A 17640-nucleotide genomic window follows, 5' to 3' on the forward strand; every position below is an offset into this window, starting at 1 on the left:
CATCAAATCTTAACAGCTCAGTCATACCTTAGAAATTTTAACAGAAACTCTGGAAGGCTCTTTCTAGTATTTTCATTCACACATTTTTACTTGTGCGTAAATAAAAATTAAAGGCTAATGCAGTAATTTAACATAGCAATAAAATTCTAACAAGATCTCATTTTGCTTATAATGGAAACACCCCTATAATCTAATATTGGAGCTATAGTTACAAAGAGAAAAACTGTTAACATGTGCTAGATATTATATTTGTGCCACAGCAATCTGTCCGTTCAAGAACAAACTCCAAAGAGAGGTGTCAGATCAGATTCAGATAGCTACTGCTTTATTTATTGACAGGAGGAATTTTGTTATGTTGGATTAATATATTAAAATAAAACAAATAGAATTACATTAATTGCACAGCATATGCAGGCACAGAGGAAAAAAGATGGAGATCAACAGGACCATCACAAAAACAACAAAATAAAGATTCAGTCTCCAAAATATTTTTTTTTTAAAATCCCTGCTTGTAAATATATTTGCTACTTATGTTGAAAGGCTGTGCTTATGACATGAAAAATGCATAACCATGTGTAGAACATATGCCACACAAGATGGGATTTATGTTAATAGACTTAAAGGTAATCTAAAAAGGAAAAAAGTTACACTTGTGCCATTCCCTGGATCTTTATAATACATGAAGAAGTCCTAAATTTTGAGTCTTCCTATTTTGCTGGAGGATTGCTTAGACGACTAAGACGACACTATTGGAAGCTGTTTCAACTATAAAAATCAAGGGACAAGGGTGCTTAATTCTTAAAAATTTTCTCCCAAGATTTTTAGTTAAGTGGTCACAAAAACCTCCCCCCTTGCTCTCCCTCCAAAAAACAAAACATTAAAATAAAAATCACTTCTCTCAATAACTCAAGTTTCACTTTTTTGGTAAAGTGATATTATAATCCTATTAATTCTTCAAGTCATTCTGATAGCCTTCCAGGATAAACAAAACCTGAGTATCTAACGTAAAAAACAAGAAGGAGGAGAAAAAAAAAAAAAGCTCTTTGGGGAAAAAACCCACCAACCTTGTGGGCCTTCCTTGTACATCCAAAAGAATGAACACAGGACAAGTTCACGCCTCCTCACCTTTTGCCAAACTTTTAATAAATAATCCACACAATCTAGCTAATCTAATCTTGGGGGTCTCATAAGAAAAATATCTTCAGATTTAATGGTAATATTGTAATTTGTACACACATCTCTAGAGATTAAACCAAACTATTTTTTATTGAGTTTTAACACTGGCATACAAGTCTAAGTGGCAAACAAACAGATCCACTATGCTAGTGAAGATAAACTTATTTTTTTATAGCTCCACTGTTATCTTTACAATGCAAAGATTCCTCTGAATTTTTGCCTAATTTTTCTCAATTTATTTGTCAACTGAGAAATATCAGGTTCTGACTTCCTCATTTGACAGAGGAGTTTGGCAATAATTTAGCACCTAGAAAGTGACATCACAGCTTCAAGCTGAAACCAAACTGCAGTTCTCCCAACTCCAACTGAAAGCACAGTGAGTCACAGAGCTAATAACTTTCCCTGAATCGGTGAAAGCAGCTGTACCCTCAGTAAATTACCAATTGCTGGAGTATGAAATTGCATTTACATTGCCACTTTCCTTTATGGTGGTGGGTGCCTAGCTGCATCACTGGCAAAGGCTGAATCAACACACCCTGTCCATGCCCCTTCTTTGCCCAATCCTGGCCACTTCTGTGGCAGTGCTGGCTGGCTACTGAGCCAGTCAGCTGAGACGCAGGAATTGAAGAAGCATTGACCCAGAGCATTGGACTAGCAAAGGCTGGTTACAAAATGAAAGTCAGGACTAAAGCTTTTTGAACATTTTTTCGTCAGAATGATTACCCAATGAAGAATGCCCTTTTTGCAAAACTTTTTCTACAAGCAAATGTCAGGCTTTGTCTATAAGTTTTGTTTTTCCCCTCAGGAAAAATCACTAACACCTCCCTGTCTGCCTTCTTGAAAAAGCTTTTGTCAGTTTTACTTTCTGCCAGTGCTCTCTGCCTCCCATAGTTCTGAGGGACAAAGAGGCAGAGCTCTGTCTCTCTGGTTCCTGAAGCTGTGGGTACAGGCGAAATGCTAGGGCTCTCTACTTCTCTGGCAGCCAAGCTGGAAGGCGCTCATAATTTCACAAGTAATTGGATGAGAACCTTCCCAGTGTGTAACTAAGAAACAGAAAAATTGCATTTTGATTCTTCTGAAACAGTTTTTTTTCTTTAAATTTCCTTCCATGAAAAATTTCACATTTTTGATGCGTTGTCACAATATAGGACAATTTAAAAACAAAAACAAAAACAAAAAAACACAAAATTTTTCATGGGAGAGATTCCTTTTTTTCAGACAGCTCTGCTCAGGACCTGATATTTCTGAGAGAGAGAGAGAAAGAAAAAAGTTAGGAAGAAGGGGACTTTGGGAGCATCTTTATATTAAAAAAAAAATAACCATAAAAACAATTTAAATATTGTTTTGGGAGCTTTGTAATTTACTTTTAAAATCTCTTGGTACCTAAAAGTAGAATATTTTCACTGACTACATTAAAGAAATAGGCAGGCACTATTTTATAATGAAGATATTGGGAAAAAAACCTGCTTGCCTTATTTACACACCATCAGTGCCATCGAACTCCATGACAGTAAGGATATGAGTCAAGGGAACAAGATTTGGTCTTGGGTATTTTCTGTAGTAGAGCTTAAGAACTATATATTTCTACTACACTATATACCTTATTAGTTAAAGGGATATAACAATATGTGGTTCTAATTCAACTGGATGTGAGGACTATAACTGCATGATCTGCTCTTCCCAATGGCTCTTTTGGATAAAGGAGTGTTATTTCTTATGGGTACTAGCTTCATGCAAGAGTTTACATAAACAATTCTGGTACCTGAGTTTTTCAAATACATCTTTTTAAATATAAAAAGCAGCCCACAGAAGCCCAAGAAATACCGCTACACAGTACTGGAATAACATGAGGGTGAGTGGGATAATTTCCCCTTTCCTACTGACAGCAGTAAGCTATTATAGATAATTTTGCTCAAGCAGGAATTTGATAATTGTGCAACAGAAGAATTATTCAAACCAATATTTTAACAATTTGTTTTCATAGTTGATGGAAGCAAAAGAAAAAGGTCAAATTACATATATTCTGTACCTACAGGTGTTTTTCATGCACGTCATGGTTGAAGAACACAACTCAATGATTCGAACTGCTGGCTGCCCAAGTTCCATTGGTGGCACTGTCAAAATGGAAATCTAACCGAGAGGAACAGAAAATTCTAAATATCAGATTATTCAAAGAAGCAATTTGATCTTTATTTCTTTACTCTACATTATAATGCTGCAACTTGTCACACTTAACAGACCATTGACTACTTATATAAAAATGCCTTGGCTTATAAGGTATAAAAGTGGGAACAAATGTTCAAGCACCCAAAAAGGTAAAAAAAGACCCACAATAAATATCGATATTGTCAAATATAACTATTTCTTTAATATCTACACAACATATAATCTTGAGACTATAGTACATATTTTAACATTAAATATACACTTGCAAAATATCATTCGAAGTTGATGGTGTTATTGACTATCAAGTTTCAAAATATCCATACTTTCTCAAATAAGATATTTGTGGGACTCAAATCAAGGTAAGTATTAAGAAGTTCATACTTGAGTATTTATATGGTCACAAAAAGAGCTATTACAGACTAGTGGGTAAATAAATATGCAATCTATCAACACCATAAATATGTATTTATGCAATAGACTTAGAAAGCTCCAGAGAAGCAGTTATTGTCAACTCCCATACACACTGTACATGACAGATTTATTTCCTTTTATGAATTGCTTTAAAAAATTCATAAACAAGTCTGTTAAAGTAGAGTAACATGAAGGATCAGACATCCCACAAAATCAAGGCAATTCACGGTTAAGGTAAAAAGTAATTGGCGACACTTAATACTACTTTCACGTAGTTTTATTCTCTGGTGTACTACTAAAGCTCCTTTCAGAAAGAAATCTATGAGCTCAATCCTAACCTTACTCACTTGTATAGTCCCACTGAAGTCAATGAGACTTCTTTTGCTAGTAAGCTCTGTAGGATGAGATGTACATCAATAAAAACCTATACTATAGCCATTTTTAGAAAAATGGTTCTTAACTTTTTTCCATATGGAGTCCAACAAACGATATTTTCTTGCCACAACTGACATAAATAATACAATCCTTTGAATTTGCAGAGTCATTGGTTCATGGGGATGGAAATAACTAGGGAAGCCGAGTGTCTAGTGGAGGCTTGTTTTTATGTGGGCTGGTGGTTGTGAGATAATGTGTTGGAAGAACTGGGAGTCTATAAAATAATGTCCACACAAAATAATGAATGATGTAGAGAAAGAAGATAGGAACTTTGATTCTCCCTCTCATATAACAGAAGATGAGGTAGACATTTAACTTAATTGGAGGATAAAGGAAATACTTTATCCACATAGTAGACAGACTAGCAGTAAATTCCACAAAGTAAGTTGAGTCAAAGAATTTAGCAAGATGCAAAAGAGGACTGTATATTTATATAGATAATAAAAATATCTGAATTATAATAGTAAACATCAAAAAGTTTTGGAAGGGCTATAAAGAAACCTTCATGCTTTATGGCCAATCAGTATTATGGATTAGGATGAGACTTCCCTGAGGGACAGATTATCCAACATCTACTGCAGGTTCTCTTTCACCTTCCTATGCAGCATCTGGTACTGGCTACTGTCACAGATAGGCCACTGGACTCTGTGGATTCTGGGTTTAAACCAGTATGGCAAAACACACGTTCCTGTGACTGGGGGGTGATACTGGCTGTTGGGAATGCTTCTCTTCACCTTGTTCCTCTTATAGAACACTTAACTCTGGGGCAGAGCTGCTGCAAGAGGCGTGAAGCCTGTTCTATAGCCTCTAGACGTGCTGCTTCATCTTCTCTTGAGCTGACCACTGTACAAGTGGGTTAAAGGCTGCACTGTGTTTAGATTTGGGAATAGAGGAGCAGCAGGATGGGAGAGGGAGAAAGTGAGTCACTCCTTTCTGGTTTCCACTGGGTTCTAGCTACTTGCATCTACCAATTTTGCTTCAGTCCTTGGATTTTGATTAGTGAGCATCACAGATGACCAACCTGCAAACTGCACTATATGGGTTGAGAAGCACAAGTGTACAGCATCTGAAAAACGATATATATATTATACTACTTACAACTTTTTTCTCCTTAAACATTAAGGGTATGTCTACAGTGCAATGTAAAACCTGCGGCTGATTGGGCTTGCAGGGCTTAAGATGAGGAGCTGTTTAATTGCAGTGTAGACATTTGGGGTCAGGCTGATGCCCAGCTTCTAGGACCCTGCTATGTGAGAAACGGCCCCAGACCTTGGAGTGCAGCCCAAGCCCAAATGTCTACACTGCAATTAAACAGCCCTGCAGCCCCTGCCAGCTGGCAAGAGCTAGCTGCAGGTGTCTAATTGCAATGTATATATACGGAATGAACTGATCATGAAAGGCACCAGATCAACAGTACCAAGGACTATGCAAGCGTCCTCAAAGAGCTCCAGAAATTAACACCACTCCTGGCCTAGAGGAACCTCTCATAGGATATATTTGAGATTTAAACAATCAAGTTTGATTCAGTCCTTGACCTCTCTGAAACTACTAACAAAGGTGTCAGAGTGACTATTATCAAACAAGGAAATGGGCCAGTTCCACAGCTACCTAGTAGTTTTCTATTTTGACTGATTTTGCATTTAATTTGCTACTTTAAGGAGAAAGCATGGGATTGAGATAATATCAATAGAACCAATTAAATGGAAAGTTAGATTCAAATAGAAGCAAAAATACAAATTAAATCTTCACAATAGTTTAATGTGATCATATACCACTCTTTAAAGAGATTACTAATATGGAATTGATATATACCTGCTGGTCTGAATCTGTCTTTAGTACGGATTGATCTGTAATGAGTACTGCTCTGGAGATCTGCCTACAATTAAATAAAGCAATTATGGTACTTCATAAAACAGAAAACAGATATTTGGATTCAGGTGTTTTGAAAATAATTTAGTTACAATATTACCACTGTGGCAAATTATTTTTGTTATTTAAATATGAACCATCATGATTACATATTATTAATTACATATTTTGTGTTATGAAGTAGGCCCACTACTAGCAACCTCAATTAATGCACTATACCCATTGACCAAAATAAAAGCACTTATGTGAGTAAAGGCTGCAAGATCAGGGCTTTAACTTCTATAAAATTAATAAAAATATATATTTTGTAACCAAATTAATATAACAGAACCCTACATTTCAATGATTCCATAACATTCTGGTTACAAAGTAAACACAATTTTGAGGCAATTTTATATTTTTTTTGCACGAGTACCTATATTACTGACACATTTCGTCTCCATTCAGTGGGAAAGAAAGAAAATGATCTTGAGTCAAACACATTTTTAATGTTAGAAACATGCAACTCATCATATAAATTAACAGAAAGAATTACTTGGCCTAGATGAATCATATTTAATGCCCAAAACTGTATATTTGAGACATTTCAATTTATTGCACTTTCTGCAGCATCTAGGGCAAACTTCCTGGCTTTCGTGTTTCTTGTCAGGCTGTTCAGCAACAAAAGCCATGGTACAATAAAGCAAAAACAGTACAAGAATAAGATTACTTTTAAACACTACATCAGGAGCAGCAGAAGGCTCCCCATAAGATTGTTCTGATAGAATTTTTTTTTTTTTTTTTTTTTTTTTTTTTTGCGAAGGGGAGGGTGGAAACTGATGCAACAAAATCACTATGAGTAAGGCGGCAGCTATTACTGCTAAAGCTCTCCCTCTGGCTGCCAGCATCATATGAAGATGCAAGCTAAACCAGAAAAATTTCAGAAGGGAGAACAGTAACTGCATCTACAACATATTTAGGGCAAAAAATACCTAAAAAGGCAGTAACAACAAAGACTGGAGTTTTTAAGTTTGTAGAGAAAACTATTGGTGCTTGGATTGAAAGTGACCTCAAGTTATATTTTCAATCACTTTTTCAGTCTGAAGAGCAATAGTTTTCCACTGCAAACATTAACCCATGTATGTCTGTACACAAATACAGAGATAAGACATGTGCACATATACACATCATATTTTACACAAGCGCGCGCGCGCACGCACGCACACACACACGGTTGCAAAGTAAAGGTCTCAAAAGTTAGGAAATGCTAGAAACTAAGGGTGCTCATGCAACCCTGGAGTTCTAGGCAGGTACAGAGGCCTCTTTGCACTGAGTTCATTACAGAATCATTATATTAATATTACAGCAAACATGTTGTAATATATAACTCCAATGCCTGCACCTTTGTTTACATCGTCTAATTAAGTCCACTCATATATATACACATTATTTCCACATGAGCCGTGTCTCAGTCACTGTAAAGGATAGATGGTGCTCAGGGAATGAGTTAGCTATTCAATATTTATGTTTATACACAGAGTATGCCCCCATTCCTTATTTACTGTACACCATCCAAATCCTGAATGAAACAATTATTTTCCTCATATCCTTTCCTATAGTACTAATTACTGTAGTATATGAGCCTAACAAATGTTAATGAATTTAACTTCATAATACCTGTATGAGATTGGGAGGGTTTGCACAAATGGAAAATTGAGGCATAGGGAAATTAAAGCCAAAGTTTGCAAAAAATCTCCACTATTTGGAGTACAGTAGAACCTCAATGATATGAACACCTCGGGAATGGAGGTTGTTTGTAACTCTGAAATGTTCGTGACTCTGAACAAAACATTATGGTAAAGTACCCTGCAGTCAGTGTCTTCCAGCTGAGGCTGGGAGAGATCTCTGCAAAGGTGGCACCTGACGGTACTGTCTGGTTTGCAAGCAGCTCCCTGCCCTATTCCTGTTTCTTGCCTTTGGGCTAAACTGGGAAGCCCTGTCCTGCATACTTGGCACTACGAGCCCCAGCCCTCAGCTGCCTCTCCTCAGGGCTCGCCCTGCTCAGTGCACTGTTTGCCCCACTCCAGAGACAGCACGTGGCAGGGGGTTGGTACCAGCCTGCTCCCAGCACCCCCTCCCTCCCTTCCCTGGCACTCTCAGAGGTGCTGGCAGGATCCAGAAGTGCAGCCACAGGCAAAGCTTGGGCCGCATCGATGCATAGACGGTAGCCCTTTAAAACTCCTCCAGAGTGCAACTGACTACCACTCCAGGCCAGGCTTTGGCTGCAACCTACAGTTCCTTGCAGCTCACAGCTACATCAACAGGGAGCTATCTTTCCCAGGGTCTGTAGCATGTGTGTGCGCGTGTGTGAAAACAGCTTCCCCCTCCCAGTGGGGTGGGGTGGAATGGGAGGGGGTGAAACTGCACCCTTGGCTTACAGGAACAGCGCAGACCCTGGACTGTTTCTGCTCTGCATGCCGACCTTGCAATACAGACACAGTAGTTGCTTTCTTCCCCCCCCCCCCTCTGCTGCTGCCTGATTGCTTACTTCCGGTTTCACAGGGTGTTTGGTTGACCAGTCAGTTCATAACTCCGGTGTTCATATCTTTGAGGTATGTCAAAGAGCCCAATATGAGACACCCATGACCTGAATTTCCAGATTTCTTAGTAGGGGCTAGTTGAAAACTTTCAAAAAAATATCTCCCCATCGGAAAATGGGGTTTTGTCTACATTGTAATTTTGCACAGGGAAATACAGACTTTTGGCAGAATTTTCCATTGGGGATATTGAAATAAAAAGTGACGCGCCATGGCAGCTTGGCCATAAGAAGAGATCATAATGCATAATGAGAGATGTAGTTTGGCCAGGGAACAAGGCCCACAGAGGAGAATGGGGATATAACGGACCTGGAACTATAATTCCCATGACATATGACAGCTCAGATAGATACAGAGATTAATATTGACTCAAAACTTAAACTAAGTGGTGTCAATAATTCAGTGTTGCACCTGATACATTTTGCCTGTGTCCCATTTGGAACACATTGAAGACACAAAGGCAGTATATGTGCAGGTCTAAGGGAATGATTTCTTTTCTTTCTTTTATTTTTTAAACAAAAAGCCAGTAATGAGCTCTGCTCAGCAACACAGGAAAAAAGTGATGGTTTTCAACACTCAGCCAAATCCGAACAGGCACCTCTCTAAACCAAGTAATATTCCCCTGCCAAATACTAAATTCCTGCTGTATCCACAGAAGTGTTAGATTTCTTCAATAAAAACCTTTCAGAAAAAAATTTATAATGAAAATACTAGGAGACCTAAATATAGGGGACATAGTAGTGCCCTCTATAATATGCTCACACAGAAGAGGCAAAAACACATAGGATTAGGACGTATTACCGAGAAGCTGCCCTCTGAATAGTCAAGCTATAATGTTTCATTTGCAAGGTATTATATATACTGTGGATTTTTTTAAAATAGTGCTTACTATGCTTCTTGCTCACTATTTACCTGTAGCACACATTTGCGCATGTTTTCTCTGAAAGGTAACTGTCTTCCACCACAAAATAGTTGGCACTTATTCTTTGCCCAAAATGATCTATGATTGCTTTACATCTGTAAAAGAAGCAAGGTACAAGAGGAAAAGATTAATTTCATGATATAATTTTTTTTAAGTAATACACTAGGTTCATGAAGTTGAACACTATGTGAGGGATTCAACTGAATTTCCAACAATTAGTAAATAAATGTTATGTGTTTTACCTATAAATAGCTAGAAATGACTCAACACAAATCTGATTACTTATAAAAAGACCTTAGAAGACAAGACAAATGTTATTTTGTGGTGTGTGCAATTTTTGCCCCTAAATTATACCATAAATAGTATTACAGCATTCTATAATCATTCAATAAACAAAAATACTGTATTTCATTCATACTGCTAACCCTAGCTCTTTACAGCAACTGCAGATAGTTTATATTGATTGCCTGTAATAAATGAAAAAGTGAAACTTAGAATGATTTCCTACAAGGCACCTTCAGTTCCTACTCTGACCCCGAGTCTAAACTCATCACCATAGTATGTTTTCCATTGGCATCCTTTATCAAAGCAAAGACAAGGTTACTGTAGTAATAAAAACTTAATGAGAAGTTAGAAAGAAAGTTAGTTTGACTGCTGTAGGGAGTAGTCTTGAGAAATGTGGTGTTGAGGGAAGGGATTAAATTGAGTGATCCAAGTGATCTTTTCTGGCCCTACTGTCTATGATTCTACGAAGCATTCGTGATTTAACTCTTCAGTTGTATTGACAAAGCACAATAGATGATGTTGTTCTAAGAGCAGTCGTGGTCGTGATAGATAACACTCTTTTAAAGACAAACAAAAATGTTTTAAAAAGTAAAAAATAAGTTTGCTTCAGGCAAAATTTTGGAAATCTAACATTAAAAAGTTCTCTAAGTCCTTGTCTACACTGGCAGCAGCATGTACAGTATGTGTAGCTACACACTGTGGTGACAAGTAGGGTGCGTCCATCCTGTGATGTGTAACTACATGCAGCAGTGAAAGGTACTTGTGGGAAGCAGCAGGATGTTACACTGCTAAAAATAGCAGTATAGACGTGGGAGGCACTATTTGGGCATGTAGGTTATACACCCTAAGGCAGTGGTTCTCAAACCAGGTGTATTCATAGCCCTGGAGGTACACATAGGCCTTTGGAGGGTAGGTCAACTCATCTCGATATTTGCTTAGTTTTATAGCAGGTTACATAGACGCACTAAAATTTCACACAGACTTGTTTATACTGCTCTATATACTATATTATACGGTAAAGTAATATGCGTATACACACTGCATTAGATGTGTTTTATAAAATTTACTGTCGTATGCAAGCACGTTAATGAAGTTGAAGTTGCCATAGTATGTATGCAGTTGCCACATACAAACGGATAGATTTTTAAAATGAGGAGCTCGAAGCAGTGATAATGGCAACAGTGAAAACTGTTAGACATTGAAAATGACTGAAAAAACCATGGTCAGTTCTCCAAAGAATATATTGCTTTTGGATTCACCATCTACAAATAGAGTTTCTCTGCAAAGGATGAGGGGGATCACTATCAAATAACAATATGAAGCCAGGGCACTTGCAATGATATTTGAAGACAAAACACCCTGTGCATGTGGGTTAACCAGAAGAATGTTTAAAAAAAAAAAAAAAAAAAAAGCTTTGAGTATCTGACTTGCCCGCTTAAAATGAAAAAAGCTTTTGTAAGCACTATACTATCTGCACGTAGTGCAAGCAGTTTTTAAGTGAGGTGCAATTTGGGTTACACAAGACAAATCAGACTGCTGAAAGGGGTACAGTAGTCTGGAAAGGTTGAGAACCGCTGCCTTAAGATTCTGGCATGCCTTTACTCACCTAAGTATTGTCTCATCATTTACACTGCTATTTATAGATATGCTATGGGTGTGTGCAGTGTGTGTACTCTACATGCCACCATAAGTGTAAACATGGTGTAAGTGCCAACCGCCCAGAAAAACATGGAAAGAATTAAGTGGTACGACATTCAGACTCTCTCTTACTACAAACATGTTTAGAGCCTAGCACAATAGGCTTCGATGTTGGCTGTGGCCTGTAGATGCTATTATAATATAAAAAATAATGAAAAATTAAATAATAATTTATAGTTAAGACCTGGGATCCCTTGGAAGGCACAACACAGATTCAGCCTCTATATACTTCCACGCTAATTATTTTCTAGGAAATGTCACTGGTGTTCGTCACTCATTTACTGGGTAAAAAAGAGCTGCTATCTGTAACAAATAACTTTTGTGATATTGTTGTCTGGCAATACCTGAGGTGATAGCAATCCTTCATATCTGCTGTTTAAATATAATGCAACAAAGCCATGTTTCTGTATTTATCAAGACCTAAAATTGAGTCCAAAATCCAAAACAAGTAACAAGAATACTAGTGCAGAAAGCTAAAATGGTGGGGAATACGCTCTAAAGTTTAGATATTTAAATATAATATAAGCAGAGAAAAAGGATTTTAGTAGTGGAGGTTATTTACCTGTAATTGGTGGTTCTTTGAGATGTGCGGTCCCAATCTGTGTTCCACATGTGAGTATGCACTCCAGGCGCCTGAGTCTGGAATATTTATTTGTTTTTACAAACAGTGACTGTTGGCCTGTAAATATTCCATAGCTCTCCTTGTGTTTTGAACTGAGCATATAAAAAGTGTGGTACAGGCCGACATCTCTCCAGTTCCTACTCTTACCATGAGTCCAAACAATCTGTGACAGAGGAGATGGAGGTGTGTAGAGGAATAGACAGGGACCACACATTTTGAAGAACCTCCAGTTACAGGTAAGCAACTTCCATTTCTTCTTTGAATGATGGTCCCTATGTGTATTCCACATGTGAGAGATTAAAAAGCAGTGGCCTTGATATTGTTGGTGCAGAGAGGAGAGCTATATGAATGTGTGGGCCAATGGACACTGCTTGTAAAAATATTCCAGACTTTGGCGAATGCGTACCCACATATGGAATACACATAAGGACCATCTCTCAAAGAACAAATAGTTACACTTAGCAACTAAAGAATAAAACTTATTGTTAGAAACAAATTTAAATATGTTTCCTAAGGGCAATAACTAAAACTTGCCACTACTGACCATTTGACATTCACTGAAGCCACATTATGTGCAATCGTTTATACTGTCTCAAAGCTGAGAAGCTGAACATACTGGACAAGACTGCAATTTCAAAGAACATCATTCTTAATGAATGCTGTTAGCTTAACTTCAAGTAGGATATATATTCTATGGTCTCTTCCTTCTTGGCTATTATTATTATTATTATTTTTTTAAATATCGCAAAGATCTTTAAGGTTTATTCCTGGATTGTCAAAGGGATTTTGAAGGCTTTCTATAATGTCAGATTATTTTTTGTATAAAAATGTTCAACACTATTTCTTTCTAATTTCTGGGTGATGTGCAAAAACATCTCCCACTTGCAGAGTGAAGCCTGTCTGAATTGGCTACCCAAAGAAGTGACACAAAGCAGTTGCCTCAATGGAGTACACTTTGGAATGAAATCTTAAAGTAAAAGGATGACTAATAGAGTTCTCTCTTGTATAGGGTTAAATATCCTTTGTTATCATACCACTTTGCTTGTATTACTCATCAACCAATACAACATCTGATTATAAATTAAACAACATTTTCTATAACATCTTTTATTGGTCAGCTTTCATACAGCAAACAAACCTAAAAATCCCACAAAAGATGTAGTCCCATCTACTCAAATAGATGGGAGTGTTGGCATTGTCTTCAGTGGGCCCATGATTTCACCCCAACTTCCCATGGAACCTCTGTGCTTGAAATGAGAGGCAGAAGAAAAATACAGATGGAAGAGACCCATAAATTAGTTGGAACGGCAGCAAGAACATAATAGTGACAAGGATATAAAAGTTTGGTAAAATCTAACAATACGAATTTCAAAATAATGGACAATGCACGTTTTGCATACCACCCGTCTAACATTCTAACCCTCAGTCCTAATTCAATAGCTTTGGTGCATATCATATCCCATTTAATTTAAAAATCTAATGGCATAAACTTTTAATATTTTTCTTATCAAGTTTATATGAAATACATATAATGTAAATCATTCTACTTGCATTTCATTTGTTACTTTAAATTTTTTTTCAACGTGATCTGAACTAATTTCATTCTAAAGCACTCGTTTAAATACTGCTAATAAACAAGCAAGTCAAGCTGGCACAGTTCACATCTAATTATAACCTTTTCTATGTTTATGAAACAAGTTCTCCCCACCCCCACAAACATTCTGGAGGGAGAAAGGTTGATTAAATGTCATGTTGCATCACTCAAAGCCAGCAAAAGGAACTCCATAGGCTTTTTATTTTCGTGGTAAGTGTTGTTTTCTCTCCTTTGTTCAGGAATAGCTAGCAAGTCATATGTCTGATAAGGTTTAAAACAGAAAAAAAGATAGTGCTTCTTTTAATATCAGTTTCCACTTCACTTCAAAGGATGATCATGAGAAGATTTCTTTCAAGTCCTGTTACCAAATAAGGAAAACACTTATGCACTGACATTATCAGGTCTCTGTCATCTGATATGTGTTGGGACAATGAATCATATAGAACCCTCCATTGACCTTCTTTCAATGTGTCTAGATAAAAGGATGAAAATTAGAATCCATCTCCTTGCAGTGCCATGAGTTATAAATGTACTTTATAGGGCTCATTATCCAAACTAATGGACTAAGGGCGACATCCTTGAAATGGACTTACCAGCACTGACAAAGCCAGTATGCAATATTTCAGGAAAGATATGTAAATTACTACGTGTTTGCTATATCTTTTTATTATAGAAATATAAATTTATATTTGTCACATCTTTTCAGTTTTTGGACCAGAATTATTTTAGTGGAAACACACTTAAACGAGGCTCTATGTAAAATGTTAGCAGTTATTTTTAATGTAACCATACCTGAAATATACTTGATATAAATTAAAACACCTTAAATCAGGGGTGTCAAACTCATTTGCTATGGCGGGCCAGATTTGAATTAAATGTACTTCAAGTGGGCCATACATACCATAAATCAAAATACTAGGCACAACCATTTTTATGTAGTATTATATTTTATTTGCTAGATATCAGCGATATAAAAACTGCAGTAAATTCACTTCTACAACTACTACTATTTTACGATTAAAAGAATCGATCAATGATTAAGAATTATAGTACTGCGTGATGCCCCAAGACCACACTGTCCCTCTCCTGCCTTTTGGAGCGCTGTGTCTCGTGCACACAGCGCTCCACGTGCTGCCGCCAGAGTACGCAGATCTTGTGGCAGCGCGCGCTGCCGCGAGATCTTGCGGCGTCGCACCCTCTGGCGGCAGCACGCGCTGCCGCGAGAGAGTACAACACCAAGAGATGTTGCAGCAGATCGCGCTGCTGCCAGGAGCTGGACCAAAAAGATTGGTGGGCCGAAACCAGCCTGCGGGCCGGATGCTTGACACTCCTGCCTTAAATCTTACCCAATTAAGGCAAATGAACAATCCCTACTAAGCACACAGGAATTAAAAAACAAAAGATGATAAAAGGAAAATAGTGATGAAATTCAATTTGCATTTCCCTTAGGGCAAACAGCATGGTGCTCTTTCAGTTTGCTAATATACAGAACACCAGTTATGTCAAGTTTATAGTATCTAGCAACATGGTATCTTTTAACTAATTAACCTTTTTTCAAATTGGTAATTTACCTTAGCTTGCTTGTTTATGTAACCTTTTCAGCTTTTTTCCTTCCTTTCTTTGCTTATGTTTAATTAAAGAAGAATTACTTATTTATACTACACCTGTTCAAAAAAAGATACCTAGCCATAGTGAAAAACCTTTTAGTTACATTATTCAAGTCTTGGAGCAATGATATCTTAAAGATTCCAGCTTTCTAAAACCTTTTCTTTGTATATTATTTTAATGGTTCATATATAACAAACTACACGTAAAGGGCCATATTTAACGTAATTAAATTCAAGAAAGCCATTCTATATTGTATAAGATGTGGACAATAATCTAGTGAAGATGGAATTTCACTGGGTACTGTGGAAGGGAATATTGATGCTTATTTGCCCTGCACTGGTAAGATGTTAAATGTGCTTCAGAGAAGGTGGGGAATGGCTTGAGAAAAGAGTTACTAATCTTCTATAACTGTTGTTCTTCAAGATGTTTTCCTTACGTCCATTCCAAGTAGATGTGTGCGTGCCATGTTGCCAGAAGGTTTTCCCCTAGTGGTATCCATAAGGTCGGCTCTGGAGACCCCTGGGGTTGCACCTTCATGGTGCCCTATATATGGCTCTGCTGATCCCCCATCTCTGCAGTTCCTTCTTGCCAGCTGACTCCAACAGAGGAGTAGACAGGTGCATCTTCGAATGGACATGAGCAACACATCTCAAAGGTTATAGAAGGTTAGTAACCGTCTTTTCTTCTTTGAAGTGCTTGATTCCAAGTAGGTGACTCCCAAGCAGACCTGTAGGAGGCATAGTCAGAGTTCAATGACCTGCAGATTGCAGCACTGCTCTACCAAAAAACGCATAGTCTCGGGCTTGCTGAGTGACGGCATAGTGTCGTTTGCCACAAAGGTGTGGATAGATGACCACACTGCAGCTCTACAAACGTCCTGGATTGGGACCTGAGTAAGGAATGCTGTTGAGGATGCTTGTGCCTTTGTGGAATGAGTTGTCAGAGGTGAAGCTGGTATTTTTGCCAAGTCATAACATGTCCTGATGCATTATGTGATCCAGGAGGAGATTCATTGTGAAAAAACCGGAAGGCCTTTCATTCTGTCTGCCACCTCTACGAAGAGCTATGTTGTTTTCCTAAAGCATTTAGTCCTTTCAATATAGAAGGCCAAAGCTCGTCTAACATCCAGCGTAGGTAGCCTCTGCTCTCAGCTGGTGGCGTGTGACTTTGGGTAGAAAACCAGAAGGAATATGTCCTGGTTTGAGTGGAATTGTGATACTAACTTCAGGAGGAAGGCCAGGTGAGGGCGTAGCAAACCTTATATTTGAAAAAGACTGTATAAGGAGGCTCAGACGTGAGCTCTGAAACTCTCCTGACCGAAGTGATGGCCACGAGGAAGGCTACCTTCCATGATAAGTAGGAGAGCGATCATGTTGCTAGAGGTTCGAACAGAGGATTAATCAGTGTGAATAGTACCAGGTTAAGATCCCATTGGGGAATCAGCGGACGTGTCTGAGGGTATAGACGTCTAGACCCTTGAAGAAACAGCCTACCATACGATTGGCAAAGACCTATTGTCCTGCCACCCAAGAGTGAAAAGCTGAGATTGTGGCCAAGTTGACCTCAATCGATGATACAGAAAGCCTCTGTTGCATGAGATGTAACAAGTAGTCCAAGATAAGAGGTATAGATGATAGCGTGGGTGGAGTACCTTTCTGCGTTGACCAGTTGGAGAAACTCTTCCACTTGGCCAGGTAAGTGGTCCTTATGGAAGGTTTCCTGCCGCCAAGGAGGACCTCTCTGACCAGTTCCAAACATTCTAGCTCCAGAGGGTTCAGCCATGGAACTTCCATGCCGTGAGGTGGAGAGACTTTAGGTTGGGGTGTCAAAGGCAGCTTTGGTCCTGAGTGATTAAGTCCAGTACCAGAGAAGTTTCCACTAAGAGGTTGGGAAGCGGGGTGTACCAGTGTTGGCATGTCCAAACTGGAGCTACTACGATTATGAAGGACCCTTCTTTCCTCATCTTCAGAAAGACCTTGTGGACTAGCGGGATTGGCAGAAACATGTAGAACTTGTGGTCTGTCCAAGGCATGAGGAATGCATCTGCGATTGATCCTAGGCTGTGATTCTGGAAGGAGCAGAAATGTGTGCACTTCCTGTTGTATTTCATCACGAAAACATCTATGTGGGGAATTCCCCACCTCCAGATGATGTCGTTTGCCATGTATGGGCAGAGAGACCATTTGTGGTTGGAAAAAGACCTGCTGAAGTGGTCTCCCAACTTGTTCTGTGAACCCAGTAGGTATGACATCTCTAGTTGAATTGTGTGGGCTATGCA

At 38.3% G+C, this 17640-nt stretch overlaps 1 protein-coding gene across 2 annotated transcripts in view; it reads right to left on the minus strand.

The window, feature by feature from the left end:
- CHM (CHM Rab escort protein) overlaps positions 1 to 17640 on the minus strand; it is a 124462-nt gene that overhangs the window by 18524 nt on the left and 88298 nt on the right. For both annotated transcript variants that reach the window (XM_067548385.1, XM_067548386.1), the window contains exons 10-12: positions 9546 to 9650; positions 6001 to 6064; positions 3210 to 3306 (exon numbers count right to left, since the gene is read on the minus strand). In XM_067548385.1, the coding sequence (XP_067404486.1) occupies positions 3210 to 3306; positions 6001 to 6064; positions 9546 to 9650 (266 nt within the window). The remainder of the gene's footprint in view (positions 1 to 3209; positions 3307 to 6000; positions 6065 to 9545; positions 9651 to 17640) is intronic.

Source organism: Emydura macquarii, unplaced genomic scaffold (assembly GCF_026122565.2).
Source record: "Emydura macquarii macquarii isolate MOO-44397 ecotype Brisbane River unplaced genomic scaffold, CSIRO-AGI_Emac_v2 contig_1253, whole genome shotgun sequence".
In the NCBI taxonomy this organism is placed as follows: Eukaryota; Metazoa; Chordata; order Testudines; family Chelidae; genus Emydura; species Emydura macquarii.